Raw genomic sequence first — 16,030 nt, 5'->3', positions numbered from 1 at the left:
CTCCGGAAAAGTTCCTGCGGTCAGTGCCACGAAACTTCCGTTTCTGCAAATGAATTGCGGCAACTTGTGGCCAAGACAAATGCTGACAGTTCACTCAGCCAGCTGGTGGACTTGTCATTAATTTTTGGAACTTGCCACGAAGCTGAGAATTCCGAACTTAGCTATGCGAGGAATTTTCGCAATTATGCGTTTGCTTTTCCAACCCACACATACACATTCTCACCCACACACCCTCGGTTTGTCAGCCAACTAATTACATTTTTCATCAATCAAATTGCAGCGTCAAAATGCAAATTTCATTTCACCATCCTCCCCCCCTTTGCACTTCGCTGCTTATGTTTAATATTAATTAATATAAAATGCCCGGGCTAAGCCAAAAATGGTTTCAGCCATTTTCATTACGGCCATAACAATGAAAATTGCCGGCTTGTAATTGCAAAAATTGCAGAGGGCACAGATCCATACCCCACTACTCTCACTCCTCCTGTTCCCTCCTTTTGCCCCGATGTAATTTCCCGAGTTTTCCGGCCAGACGTCGTGGCTTATTTTCACCCACTTTTCGCCGCGTTTTCGGCCACGTTTTGTTTGCAAATGCCACTCGAAATTTTCCATTTAAATGGCAAATAGAAGCCGGAGAAAGCTGTGCTAGGAATTTCGGAAATAAAAGCAGCTAAAACAGGCCGGCAATCTTGCAGTTGCAACTGCAGCACCAGCAGCAGCAGCAGCAACATCGGTTTTCAGTGGTTTTGATATCCACATTGGCGGCACAATGACTTCATAAGCAGATTTTCATTTCCCTGCTACTCGCTTTCCCCTGCTTATCTCCCTCTATCTCTATAAAAATACAATTTCCTGTTCTTTATGTGGGGCAAAGTCAGCCAGACATGGCTATACTCGTATAGCGTCGTTTCCTCCCCGACCCTCTGCAAAACCTATAAAAGCTCCTTTTCGTATTTTGTATTTTTGCGCTGCATTTTATGCTAATAGTTTTTTGTTCTCCGCTCTTCGGTTAGCCTATTGCCACATAAACAAATTGTTGCTGGCCTTATAATTGCTGTGGGTGGGCGAGAAAAGCAGCCCAGAAAGTTTTATCAATAACCCAGGATGCATAGTGCGTGCTGAAATGCAAGATATAATCCAATGGGAATTGAAATTGCATGGCTTCGGGCTGTCGAAAGATGAGAAAAGAACAGAATAAAGCAAGGGGAAATGAGGTTAAGCGATACAGTGGGTGTTCTAGCAAATAAATGCAATTTTAAGAATTTTTATTTCAAAAAAAAGATCCTCTAGAAACCGTTCTACTTGAGAGTTTCTTCCTTTATCTACATACACGATTACCATTTATTTTTTAGCGAATTTAAGGGATATTTTTTCGTTATAACCTATGACCACTGTATCGTCACTTTAGGGGCTTAATAGAAGAAAGACAGAAAGGCAAAACGATGTTGCGCCTGTTGTCACTTTGATAAGGGCACTTAGCCAAATCTTTTGTCAGGGGAAAGCCTCCGTTGATGTCATCGTTAGGCGAAAGTGAAAGTCAAAGGGAAAGTCTGAAAAAGGAGCCAGCGTCAAGCTCTTCATTAAAACACATGCCGGTTCCAACCTTTGCCTTCTCCAATCCATTCCATATACTCACACCATACCACCATTCCATTCCATTCTCGGCGCGTGTTCAGTTTTCGCATTAATTTGGTCAATTTATGTGCGTGTGCGATAAAAGGACAAATGGACAGGCATTGGATGGAGTTATTCCTTTAACCAAAAGTGACACTGAGAGAAATGTTATTCAGATAAAGGCAGAGAGAGAGTAATATGTGCTTCATCATTTGCAAAGGCTCCCAAATGTATGCTACAATATATTCTAAGTCACACGCTTTTCTCCCTTCATAGATATCACATTGGTTGTTAGGTATTAGTGATGTCCCTGAAAGTCAGATATTTTTTCTCCCTGCACCATCACTCAACCCCTCTTCGGCACCTATTTAGGACAGGCATTCATTGCATAACAAATAGCTGGAGTGTGTATTGAAAATGTTCGTGCGAGGCGCCTCTAAATTGCCATTACTCATACGCCGCGTGTGACGCCGGCAATTAAAGCCAATAAAATGCACAAGTGCCGCTGCACTCGGCTATAATTACGCAACTGCTGAGCTGCTGTTTTAGGGGGGATGGGGGTGGCGGTATAGAGGCAAAAGGCCATTTCCAATTCACTAAATTCGGCAGCCAAATGCTTCGAATTCTCCAACATTTATTTGACGGCAAATGGCTTTCGAATGATCGACATCATCGGTAAACGAAAGCATTTTGGCCATTTTAAACGTTTTAAAAGCGTTCGCTTGCAAAACTGCTAGGGGAAATCAATTATAAACTGGTAATTGAGGGACCGACTAAAGTTTGTGCAGCTCGCAAATTGAATCATGTTTATAGCTGTGGGTTCTGGGGTGTGGATGTTTGGGGGGTGTCGATGGCGGTGGTTTCCTCGATTGGCTGGCAAATTGCACGTGCCACGCCCACGGCGACCAAGCCACCGCCCACCGCCTCGAAGACGCCCTGGCCTGGTCTGATGGCCTGATGGCCAGTGCATTTGTGTGTGGTCAAGTTGTCGTTCGTTTGTTTGTTTGCCTACATGGAAAACTTTGGGTTTTGTTAAGTTTATGCAAATGTCCTTTCGGCAATTAGCAATAAATGTTTGCACTGGCCACTCTCTATGAGCTCTCCGGTTTTTGTGTTTGTGTGTGTTTGGGAGTGTGTGTTGTGGCCATTTGTGGCCCATTTGAGATACAAATCATGCGGTCAACGTTTACTGCGGGCCACCAGCTGCCTTTGACTTGGCCAAAACGCCCACCCGGCAAGTAGAAATCAGAAAGGGGGTCAATGGTAGAGAGAATGGGGAGCGCATTGCGGTCAACGTGCAAACTGTATTATATTTCGGTCTGCATTTCGCCACAGGCTCATTTGCATGACCCCCTAGTGAGGATGCACTTGGAAAATATTGGCTTTACTACTGTTCGAATTCAAGAAAAAGTTCCTTAAAAAGTAGGTAAATAAAATATATAGTATTTAACTTAAGAAAAATATGAAATTGCACTTTTAATCTTGTTAAATATTGGAACCACTTTTACGCCCAAACCAAGAGCTTGTTTTATAGACTCTAGAAAATACTTGAATAACTTTTGTGGCTGAGAGGGAGTGATTGTGGGTGCGATATCGGTTGACCGACTCGAGTCAAATTACCGGCACCGCGACACACATTCTAAAGTCACACCTAATCGGCAATTTAATGGGCAGTCGATGCACTCCGCCTGTGAGCCTTTCCGGTGAGCTCTTAATGCATTAATTGGAAAGCAAGCTGGCACAGCTTTGTGGCCTGCATTTAGATTGATTTTCATGCATAAGCAGGGGCCCCATCCTTCGACCGCTCCCCCTCCCCCTTTACGGACTGACCCAGTTTATCAAGTTTTCACTTGTCTGGAATGCGCCAAGTGGCCTGGCCACCAGGACAATACTTGGTCTTGGTCGGTCGGTCGGGCTGTCTGTGAGGTTTTCACCCCGTTTACTCCTTTCTACATTTACCCCCATTTTCCATTTGGGCCCCTTCTCCCCTTCGATCCCTAAGAATCTGGGCCTGGCACTCGGCATTCTGATGCCCGGGAAAAGTTTTTCCAGTTGTGCCAACACAACGCCTTTTGGGCTGCCTGTCGACATCAATTTGCATCTGTGTACAGTAGGGTGGCTCTCTGATGTTTGCGAAATTTTATGTGATGCAGTCGGGAAATCATAGGGTGGCTATTAGAGTTATAAGTTCTTAGTTCTTATTTATCTTATTATTAAAAATTATTAACCATTATTAAGTTAACCTTTAAATGTTGTTAAGCTTAAAGTAATTTTTAATTTAAATTTTATTATATTATATATTATGAGGCACCCTAGTGAACATGCAGTTCTGCATACAGTACGTGTATTCTGGCCACTTATTTGTGTGTTTGTGTTCCGCTCGATAAATTGTTTCGCAAGTTTTGAGCAGCAGGAAAAGCCTGGGGCCTCCTTCGAGCTGCTTAAATACATCCCATCCATAGGCTGGGACTATTAATAATGGCACAATATCCTTGCCCTGCCGATTGATTGATGGATGATAAGAAACATGAATCAGCGGCCTTACCCGGCCAGGCATTTTCCTCGAGCCCCAGAACCAGTCCCAGTCCCAGTCCCAGTCCCCATCTGACGGCATAATAATACGCGTTTATCTCTGCTTGGTTACCAATCTCTAACAATTTGATTTATGCATTTCCATTTGTGTGGCCCATGCGTGGGCCCAACATGCGAGAAGTTTAACTTGGGAAAAAGGAAATACGCATGCCCCTAATGGCAACACAACATCAGAAAGTCTGATTAGATTTCCCCGGCAATTACGTGAGCAAGTTGCTCCTTTGAAAGGCACACTACTCCGATTCGCCATGGGCCCATTCATATGGCGCTTTAATTAGTCAAATTTCGTTGGCAACGCGACTGGCCCGCCCATGTGAACATTATCGGCCCGATTTAGATATATCGCTGGTAAATAGGCACAATGATTGAGCTTGTTAGGCCATTGTCGGGCATGTGAATAAATGTTTTATAAATCATATCCGATTGCGATTTCCCTGCGACGACAATGACAAGAAAAGCCACACGGAGCAAAATTTACAGCTTAATGATATCATTTCATATTTTTATTGCCTTTTCTGGGATAAAACTGATTTTAAACTGATATTAAAATATATTTTTAAAAGATAATCTCATTAGTTGTAAAGTTTTTCAGTTTTCGAGTAGATTAAACTTACTGAATTAAAAATTAAAAGCATTTTCTTCAAGTGCATTAACTGCGGGCTTACACTGGCAGATAATCCCTGTTGCAGTTGCCTTGGCAACCCATTTTGGCGAAATCCCTTTTCCCGATTCCTCTCAGCCAAACAACAAAGTTCATTTGGCTTTGACTTAGCAGAAATTCAATATTAAAATCGGATATAAATTGTACGCACAGCAACGAACATCCTTCTCATCCTGGAAATAACAAGTGGTTGACATGGCCCACACACACGCACAGGGACACCCACACACTCACTGGATCAGAGATAACCACCCAACCGTATGTATGGTAACATGTGCATTTGTTTAAGTATGTGTAAGCCTGTTTATTCAAATGTATTGCATTTATTTCCGCTCGTGCTCGTGCTCTGGCTCTGTTTTGTTAGCAATTTTCGAAATGCTTTTAAAATATTCATGGGTATCAAATGTTTGATACAAACAATTACATATATATATAGAATGATAGGAAGGAATGGGAGATTTAAGCCGACTAACTGTCGAATTGGTTTTGTGTTTGTGAGCCCACGTGCTCGTGTCCCCTGAAAAATCGTGAGTTCCACTTTAATATTTATATGATAAATTTGTGCATATCCACGGGCAATTAATCACCACATTCATAGGCCATTCTGGCCCAGTTTATATGCCCGGAATTTGATTGATCGGGGGAGCTGTCATGTAATTAGCACACACACACACGTTGACCTTCTGACAGCTCGCTGGTAATTGCGTAATGAAAATTAATAGATTTATGACCCGCCAAAGCTCAAAAGAGCGCTTTAAAAACGCCTGCCAGTGCTCGTATCTGTGTGTTTCTATCTGCGAATGTGTATCTGTATCTGTAGCTGAGGGATTCCCTTTGACAGGCGACGGCCGTAAAAGCGGGAAACAAAAGCAAAATTCACCGCCGACGGGGAACCCTTCGTCGGCAGCCTTTTATTGCCCCGAAAAGTGTATGACAAATGCGTGCCACGGATGCCATGGCATCCCAATGCCCCATGCCCCATCTTCATTCTCGGCGGTCGTAAAAACTGCGACGCCTCCATTGTTAATCTCCACTCACGGCATCGCTTCTGTTTGGCTTTTGTTTTATTGTCGCACTTATTTTTATTTGCACATCGGGCGATGATGCCATGCAGCTCTCAGCTTGATTAAATTATAAAAATTGTATTATGATGAAAGTCAGCGCCCAGCGGCGATTTCGATTTTGGTTTCGTTTTCGATGTGGCTTTAAGCCAAGCTGATGGGAAATCGAAAACTCTGACATTGCTCTTAAACTATGTTCGATTTAAATCTGTAAAATATCAGTTCGCCTACTAAATGATAATCTGTTAACTTTCAAAGATAGAAGGGTATACCAGTTTCTAGTAAAGTAAATCATTTTAAAGGGTATCCCATTGTCCCTTCTTTAGCCCTCTTAGCTTCCAAAGCAGACTGAAAACCATGCACTTGGCAAAGATTCAAAAACCCTCCATCTATCTATCCATCGAGAGCGGCTTGAAAGAGGACCGAAAGAGTGGCGAAGGGAAGTTGGCCTGGTATTTGGGTCAGACTGCAGCTGGTGCATCTTGGCCTTTGCACGCACAGTGCTAGATGAAATTTAATTTAAAACTTTCCATTTTCCATCCTCGGCCCAAAAATAAATGTGCCATGTCCAGGCCATGTGTTGCTCCTTTGGAGCTCTGCTTTGCCGGCTCCTGCCTGCGCTTTTTGCTTTTACTTAGTATCAAATTGTTTTGCAACTTGCATAATAACTCACTGAGAATCCGAATGCAGAACAATAATGAATGACTGTAGCAGAAATTAAAATGTCTTTAGAGGCAAGAAGAGCTTCGGTCAAGGAGCCGGGCCTTGCTGCCGGCTGCAATTGATTAAAATTCTCGGCAATGAACTGCAAATAGAACGGATTCCTCAGATCCTGGCTGGCATTTTCCAGCCCCCTGCGGCTGTGGCTGATGGAGAAAAATGCAACTTCTCCGTTCTTTGTTGGCTGCAGTTTCCTGCCAAAGGTGTTTTGAAGTCGAGAGTTGGATTCATCTCGGCAACCGCACTCCAATCTGCCAGAGTGCTTCCTTTGACTTGGCCATTCTCGCACTTTGTAATTACTTCATTTCATTAATTTAAAGTCTGATCAAAGTTTTTGCCACACAAAGGCCTCAAAGAAAACCACCGCGGCTCTTTTCTTTTTTTTTGATAACTTTTTTCAGCCACTCTGCTAAACGCTTTAAGAGCCTAATAAACTCTCGGTGATGAGCTTAATAAGCCGAACAGCACCCCCTTAATATTCTGAGGCGCCGGTCAACCGGAAACGGAAATTGTCCCCAGCAAACGGAAGTGCTTTTTTATTTATTATTTGCTGTATTTTCAAGACCGTTTTTGCTGTTGCTTTTGCTTTTGCCGTTGCTGCTGCAGTGGGAAAGCTAAGCTGCTGTCGGCCAGAAATTGGATTTATCTGCTTCGTTAGTAAATTGGTTGTGATAGGCGCGACATCACGAACTGGCCCTGCTTCTGCTTCTGCTCTTGCTCTTGGTCTTGCTCTTGGCCAAGCCAGCTTTATCCGTCTGCAAAAACGCAAAGTCTGGGCCACTTGCCAACCAGCTGCAATGGCCACCAAAGTCGGCCTGCACAGTGGCCAAAACTAGAGGAGAGCGATTGGTATTTGCTGCAATTTCCTAGTGATTTATAATTGCACAGTGAGAAATGTCCATATCTTATACAGCATTAAACTACCTTTACTAAATATTTTGTTAATATTTGTAAGCCAAAAACAAAAATAAGAGAAAAGGATACTCTGTGCCATCCCTTTAATCCTTAGGCAACTTTAAGTCATCGAAAACTTCTTCATTTTCTGTACATTTTCCATTGCCATTGTCCTGTTTCGCAGCTTGAAGTCGGTCAACATCTCTTTTTTCCGGCAGTGGCGAAATGATTTTTATGCGAATTTCATTACACTTAGCCGCCGACTCTTAAAGCTGTGCGCTGGCTGCTTGGAGGAAGTTTATTCATTATTGACTTTCCGCCTCGACGTCCGTCGCCGAAATAAATGCTTAAATAAGCCAGCGGCATTTCAATTTCGGCAAAGTTTAAGTTGCCCGCCCAGCCTTTTGCGTGCGCCGGCGGCTATTGCAAGGATCCTTGGACAGGATACGGCTCACGGTCCGTGATTCTGTCACATTTTTTATTACAATTTCCATTTGGTGTTTATAATTTGTGTAGCAAATTGAGCGACAGAAATGGTGACATTCATGCGCGCAACGCAACTAATTTCGGAGTCCAGATGGGGAATCGCTCATTTGCCGGAGCTCGGCGGCGACGATAATGATGATGATGATGAACTGCCCGCGGGCAGCTGATTTATGGGTGAACGCAGATGGGAGAGCAGTGAACACTCTGGGAAAAGAGTAGTGAATTTGCGGGAATTTTAAAGGCATTCCAAGGCAAGGATATGTGATATACTCTTAAAAGGATATAAACTAAGTTTATTTTCCATAACATTAAAGTTAACTTAGTTTTTTCCAGTGCAGTTTAGTAGTTGTAGGAGTGAGAGGGCAAAAACCAAAACCAAAACAAGCCATGTGGAGGGCTACCATTCGGCTGCATGGATTAATGAGCCACAGCGGCGACCACATTGGGATTTTCGGAGCCTGGGACTCTGTGGATTATGTTGACTTTCAGCAGACAATGCTGCCGTAGAAGCAAAAGCAGAAACAGGAGCAGTAGGAACCGAAGGCAGAAAAGCAAAAGGACGAGTCGGACATCATCACAGGATGTGCCCCCCACTACCTGCTCCCTCTGCCCTGTCTGTCTGTGTGAGTTTTAGTTCGGTCTCCGGACTGGTGGCAAAAATTAAATTATGACAGCAAATGAACAGCCGCAGGTGGGGCGGACGAGCTGGCCGGAAATGCTGGGCCGCCGGCAACCTGGCTAATAATGAAATACATGAATTTTTTAGACAATAATCGCTGCAGCTTAGCCGGGATTATAATGGGCCCATGATGATGCCCAAGGAATAACAAAGGAAACTGCGTCCATGGCCTGGCTAGTTTGGTTTCTGCTCTTAAAGTTGCCAAGGAATAAAGTCAACCGTAAATGAAATTTATATAAAACTGACAGAGTTTTCTATTATTTTCGCAATGAATATTCCCAGTCGAATGCATTTTTAGCCATCAATATTTACAGATGTAATTTTGATTGTCTAATCAATTATTGTTGTTTACCCAACTCATTGCCGTTCGGTTGGAAATGTTGCCTAAATAAACATTAAATGCAATTAAATTGCTTAATGACCCACATTGAGGGAATTATATTTGCTTTTTCGAGCGGCAAATGTCCCGAAACTTTGTTAAAGATTTACGACCTGCATAAATTTCATAATTTCCCAATGGCTTAATTGTCTCTTTGCCCAGGACAATTGTAATGAAAATTTAATTTCCGCTTGTTTGGTAACATAATGGAATATTTTTTAACTGGCTTAGAGACTGATGTAGTCTGTCATGTCCACTATATATATATATATAGTTTAGAGATGCCTTCTGCTGTTGATAACGATATTCTTTACTAATTGTAGTCGTGCAAAAATATCCCTGGCCAGCCAGAATATGCTGTTTTGGCCACTGCTACTAAAATTTAATTAAACTTGTAACTCAGTTATTTCGATATGCAAAGCTAGCCACGACGATAACGAGGATGAGGATGACGACACTGACGACGAGAACAGAAAATCCAACAATAAACCCGGCAACAACACCGACAAAAGCCAGCGTCCTAGAAAATTTGTGTAAAAAGCGTAAAATATTATTTGCAATTTTCGCCTGCGAAACTACACTATGGCTAGGACAAAAAAAAAAGCAGTTTCCCCTCTCTCGTCCTGACAACATTTTGCTTTATTTTTTGCAAAGGAGATTTTTTAATTTTCACATTGCTGAAATAGTTTTCATTGGTTTTTACTGCTGCTTTATTATTTGCCAATATTTTGCAGATATCTTCTTCCCTTTTTTGTTTTAGCTACAAATCATTCAAATAGATATAAATGCATATTCAGTTGCATGTTCTGACTTTGCCATTTTGATTTTTAATTGAATTTGCTGGCATAGTTGACCGGCCAGCCGTAGAATCAGTAAATGGCGAAGCAAACAAGCAGAAATCTCGTCCACTCGGCGTATACATAATATCGGATTTCAAGTACGCTGATCGCTTGATTGGTTCTCTTCTGATTCAGATTTTTCCCCTGCAATGAATCGTGGCAAATAATCAAATTTGATTCGTAGACCCCACCTGCACCCTGCTAATTGATATGCATGTGTCGTTTTCCATGGGCTGCGCTGCAATTTCGTGCATTATTTTTGGCCGCTGGCTAGAGAAGTCCCGCTGACATTTTTCCATTAATTGAAAATGCCAATGGCCAGGCGGCCGTGCAACAAAGCAGCATCAAATTGCCAACCATATTGTGCATGGCTTCTCCACATTCACTAAACTCCTATATGGGCATTGTATTATTTTGTGTTTGTGGCCGCCCTGTCCGCATAAATTATGAAAAGGCCCCCGTTTCTGGCATATTTTGATGACATGCATGGCATGTCCGTGTCGGGGGAGCTATTTTCTGTTTTATGTTTTCAGTTTTCTATTTTCTATTTCCATTTTGGGTTGCCTCTATTTCTTTTTTTTTTTTTTTTGGAAAAGTCAAATATCCCGCATTATTTACCATGTACTCGTTGCTGTGGCAAACCAAACAAATGTCAAAGCAGTTCTTGTTTGCACTTTTAGTTTGTCAATGCGAATGGATTTGCCATTTCTGTTTGCTTGCCGATGTGCAAGGCAAACTGTAAGTTATTTTAGCACACTTATAGAGAGCTACCAGTTGGGGAACAGTAAATAAAAACTGAGCTTGTCAAAGGGGAACTTCCGATGAACTTGATTTAAAAACTCCAAATTAATTACTTAAAAAAGCGACATGGAAAGTAAATAAGACAGGAGAGAGATCGGATATTTAAATCAACTCAAAAGTTTAACTTTATTTTGGAAATTACACGCTTCGTGCTCGTTTTTACTTACTTAATTATACACTAATTAAAATGTGTATAAAATATTACGAGAGAGAGAGTGAAATATATTCAGACACTGGCGGTTGTTTGCATTGCATAATGGAAGCAGGTGAAAATTCGATGCATTTTTTGATTGGACGTGTTTTTTGGGCCACCCGAGAGCTGCCACGCTCCTGTATATTTTATAATGATTAAAATTTGTTGTCATAAAGCTGCGCCCGCGAGTCCCTCGCAAAAAAAAAAGAGGAGCAAAAATACCCAATAGCCGCAAATTTTCGAGTCTTTTTATTTATATTTTATTGAATATTTCATAACCGTAAGGTAAGGCCATCGGCTGGTGGGTTTGTTGATTTATCTGCGAGTGTAAAATGTATGGCAAAGGCTGGAATTTAAGCTCTCAGGGTTAAAGCATTCTGTATGTTATTAAAGGATATGCAGAACTAACTTTTATCCGCCGGCTACTGGGCTACTCCATGTAATTCTTAAACAATTTCTTCTGCTATTTTGCAGTTTCGTTCGCTGGGAGCTAGGATAGCAAAAACTAATTTAGAAAATTGTTTTTAGCCTCTGTTGCTCGCCGTTTCCCCTTGGCTTTTGCTTTCGCTTCGGGCCCCGGGCAAGTGAGAATTTCCTAGAGGGCCTGAATGAATCTAATAAAGAAATTACTCCAGACAGGATAGCCGCCGAGGACGTCGCCCGCACTAAATAAAATCTCGGCATTTTTAGCCCCACGATGTCGCCATTGGCTCGGCGTCGTCGTAATGAGCTGAATATAAAGTGCGTGCCTCGAATCGGGGGAGTCCTAAATCGCTGTTTGCTCTTAGCCATAACATGAATAATTTAAAAACAAAGGCGAAACGATTTGCGACGTGCGCCTAATACACTTTGCCGATGTAATTGCAGATGTGTGAAAAGGAGCTGGCAGTTGGGCTTTTTTCCTTGGGTTTGGCCAAAAAGAACATTCTAACCCGGCTAATAGCCGCAAACAATGGCAGTCGCCATTCAAGCATTCAATTCACCAATTTGCGCTTAATGCTTGACTATTCCTAAATGGCCGAAAGACAATGTGTCTGGTCCCCAGGGGCTAACACACAAAAAAAAAAAATACAACCAGGTAACTCAAGCACACGTGGCTTCTCCATGTAGACCCGATAAATATGTCCTGATGCCAGGAATTGCCGATTCAACTTATTCGCATGCTCGAGATGGCCAAACAGTTGTCTGACTTATTCATGGGCGCTTCTGCCTCCATTGTTTTTATTGGTTACCCATTAAGTTTATGTTGTATTGACATCAGCTTGATAGGAAAGTGGATCTGTATTTCACTCACTCGAAGAAAAATGGGGCATTTTCTAGGTATTAGTAAACATAAAACCAGCTTTAAGTTGGAACTTGAGGGACTTTTCTTACAGGTAGCTACTTCCTATTTATACATCATATTAAGAGGTCTTTATTTATCATAAATAAAGGTATTTAATCATTAGTAAATGTAAAATATACCACCTCTCTAGTTACCTTCTCCCTCTAGTCACCAATTTAAAAGATAAACTGTTCTTTTCACACTAAATCTACTGCTAATATCAGATCTTAAGTTATTTAAACAAGTGAAATATTCTAGAAAGAACTCTCTTAAAGACTCTCATTTTCGAGATAAAAAGTTCCCAGAAGATGGCCAATTTGGTTGATTTTTACCCCAGCACCGCAGATAGGATTCAGCAGGAAGGCCCTTTGTTCCTTTGCATCTAAAACACAATCTGGGTGGCATCGTTTATGCCAACAATTAGCCGCATCCAGCTGCAGTTACACGCCCACTTAAGCCAGTTGTATGAAAAAGCGTTAGATGCCAGTGAAAAGTAGACCGAGTACACTCCGTTTTGTTCGAAGACCGCTTTGTTTGTGTCGTCGGGACTTTAATTGCGAAAACATTTTCAAAAGTTTTTCATAAATTTTCTCGCACTTAACCGAAAGTACATAACGCAAACAAAAGTAAAGTAAAAGTGTGCTCTACTTATACAGCTTATTTCCAGTGTCAGTGTGTGTGTGTGTGTGTGTGTGTGTTCTGCAGTTGCAGTTGCAGTTGCAGCATCAAACTTCGCTGCGATGGCGGCAATGCACATCAATAAAACGAAAATTGCTGCAGAATGGTGCACAATTGTCCTGGGAACTGAAAGGCGTTGGAATCTGAATCTGTGTGTGTGTGTGGGGGTTGGGGGCGTGGCAGGCTGCTGCAATGGTTGTTGCTTTTGCTTTTGCCTCTGCTGCTGCTGCAGTGAAAACAATCGAAATTATAGCAAACAAGCGCGTAAACTTTTCGCTTTCATGGTCGGATCTATCTATATATGAATGTGTGATTGTGTGTGTGCGGTTGCTGAGTGTGTATAAGTGTGTGTGCTTGTGTGTGTTTGTCCTGCAGTTTTATTGCTGTTCTGTTTCAACTGCGGCTGAAGCAGACATTAAAATGCCTGACAAAAAGCGCCGCCAACTGGCAACCTAATGCCAATGCACAAACTCACACACTCGCATCTGCAATTGGGATTTCATTTCTGGCTTAGTGTGCGTGTGCCAGTGATGCCTAAATTATCATTTTAAATATTTTGAATATTTTAGTAGATAGATTTTTAGATAGTTGCTTTCATTATCAATAAGATTTCTAACTTGTACATAATTACAAAAAAGAATAAGATATATTTTCCCTGAATTTGGTTGATAAGCCTAATATAAAGAGTATCCTGCCAGCAATGGTTAACTCTATTCAAGTCTAGGATAATCCCAAAAAAATTAAAATGTTTGCTGAAACACAAACAGTCATCTCTAGTCTGTGCGGTGGCTTTTTATGTTAGCGACTGTTTTTGTAAGCGGTTTTTTATTGCAGCTCTTGATGAAGAGCGAACTGCGCTCATTTGCGTTCACATTTTCGAAGCACACTTTTTGGGGCCGTGAAAAAATGTGTGTCAACAAAAGTTTTGGTTTTCCAGTTGCAGTTCCGAATTGTGTCCGCTTTCACTGCTCTCTAGAGCAACTGTTGTTGTTGCCACTATTGTTGTATTCTGTGCTTTGGTGTGCTCTGTTCTGTGACCGAATCTAATGACACACTGGAGGGAAAGGCGGAAAAGTCGGACAGACAAAACCTGCCTGCAATTAGAGACTCCAGCTGAAAGTTGGGTATATGTTTGGGCAGAGCAACCCTTTCTCTGGCAGCTCTGGCGGAAAACTAGTTATGCTGCCATAATTAAATGTAAATTATCGCCATGTGTACAAAACTGTTGCCATGTTTACTTATTTATTTGCCAGTTAATTAGTTCGGAATGTGGCCCGAAATCTGGTGACTTTTCCTGTTCTGCTGGGTATTACAAACCACGTACAAGAAATGTAATTATTTTCATTACATCAACAATGCAGACAAACACACACACACACATACACACACACACAACCAAGGAAAAGACAACAATGGCAAAAAAAAAGAACATGGCTTTGGCATTTCCAATACAAAAAGCCAGAGTGCGAGGCCTTTGTTTATTTTTGACATTGACGTCCCTCATTAATGTAAACGACGTTGACTGCCGACTGCCGGCATAAAAAAGAAGGCGACCTTCTGTAATTATAATTAATACGAAAAGAACATGAGCTCTCTGTGTCCCGTTTGCCGTGTCAATGAGTTCCGTTGACCCGAAACCAATACAAGGAACAGAGTCAAGAAGGTCCTGCCTGGGCAGGAAGGGGTGGCTAAGTACTGCTGGAAGGAGTGGGTTCCCCTCACAAAGTGGCATTAAAAATTCCATTAGCTGCAAACTGCCCGCGTTAATTAGTGGGGCAAACAACAAGTGATAGAAATTTTGATGGCATCCCCTCAAAATTCACATTTATTTCTCCAGGACTTACCGAAGATTCGTCCTGCTTGCAAGGCAGGCAAGGTGGCCAGAAACAGGAGCAGCACAAAGCCAGGAATGATGAGCCCTCGATGATTTCCGTATTCGGCCGATATGCGCAGCGTCATTTTGTTTGATGCGATTTGGGTGTAGGTTTTATGTTTTTTTCGATTTCTCCGGTTATTTTTCTCTTTTCTCTTTAATCTAAAGCAATTTTTGCGGTGGTTTGAGTTACGTTTTTGTTTTTTTTTTTGTGTGTTGAATTTAGTTAGATTTTGTTTTAGTTTTCTGCCCTTGGGCTTTCCGAAATCAATTTACATTTGTTTTTTGTTTATTTCGAATGCCAATTAAACTATGTTTGCGTTATGAGCTGTTGCGTTTTTAGTTATTCCAGTTTGATTCGGTTTTTTGCTTTATATTTCTCTCTGTTTGCACCGATTTTGGCTTTAGGTGATCATTTTGAACGAGCTGCAAAAACGAGAGAGGGAAAACGAAAATTAAATTCTGTGCAAATAGGATCACATTTGATTTGCTGGCGATTGATTTTTGCGTTCAATCAATTTGAGGGTATTTGCTGGGGAAACTTTATTTGGGGAACATTTTTTGTTCTTTTTTTTTAAATTTGACCTCATTTTTTGAGTCAACTAACATTTGTTACTTAAACTAAGCTAAGTGAAAGATTCTTCTTTGGTTTTCTATCAAATCTTGTACATAACATATGCCCCGGCTGCTTTTTCAATTTTCCATTCAAGGGACTTTTACGGTCTCCTAAAATCCCCGCAGACTCTATCCCTTTCGTTTTAGTTTTTGCGGCTGCGAAATTAACTAAAGATGTCAGTCCGGAACAGCAGGGAGCATAAAGCCCGCGAATGTGTGTTCACATCTATGTGTGTGTGTGTGTGTGTGTGGCAAAGTTTATATGCTGAAAATGAATTTGGCATTTTTACAACAAGCGAGAACAGCGGCGCTCTCGGAAGTCTGACAGCATAAAATGGAGTGAAATCTCTGCTGGTGGTGTGCAGTCAACTAATGTAGCCAAAAAGTGGGTGTTGGCGCGGGTGCTGCGGAGGATGGTGCAGCGGGTGGTGCAACCGAGAGTGGGTGGGCTGTAAAAACGGGCTGTTCATAGTAAAAGTGAAATGCGCCGGAGGCGGGCTGCACATTTAATGCGGCAACAGTTACAACATGTGGCAGCAAATGGCGATTGCTGTTGGCCCAAACAACTTGGCTTTTGACTATAAAAATGGTAAGGGAGGTTGAGAAGAGTTGGCCTTAAAG

General features: G+C 41.8%; 1 protein-coding gene across 1 annotated transcript in view; it reads right to left on the bottom strand.

The window, feature by feature from the left end:
* Positions 1–16,030, bottom strand: part of LOC108115970 (tyrosine-protein phosphatase 99A) — a 111,689-nt gene that overhangs the window by 90,995 nt on the left and 4,664 nt on the right. Inside the window, 1 exon segment of the mRNA XM_017227609.2 lies at positions 14,766–15,220. Coding sequence (XP_017083098.2) covers positions 14,766–14,880 — 115 coding nt within the window. The 5' untranslated portion in view covers positions 14,881–15,220.

This window comes from Drosophila eugracilis, unplaced genomic scaffold (genome assembly GCF_018153835.1).
Source record: "Drosophila eugracilis isolate 14026-0451.02 unplaced genomic scaffold, ASM1815383v1 contig_616, whole genome shotgun sequence".
NCBI classification, from domain to species: domain Eukaryota; kingdom Metazoa; phylum Arthropoda; class Insecta; order Diptera; family Drosophilidae; genus Drosophila; species Drosophila eugracilis.
This window is presented reverse-complemented; position numbering and strand designations above follow the sequence as displayed.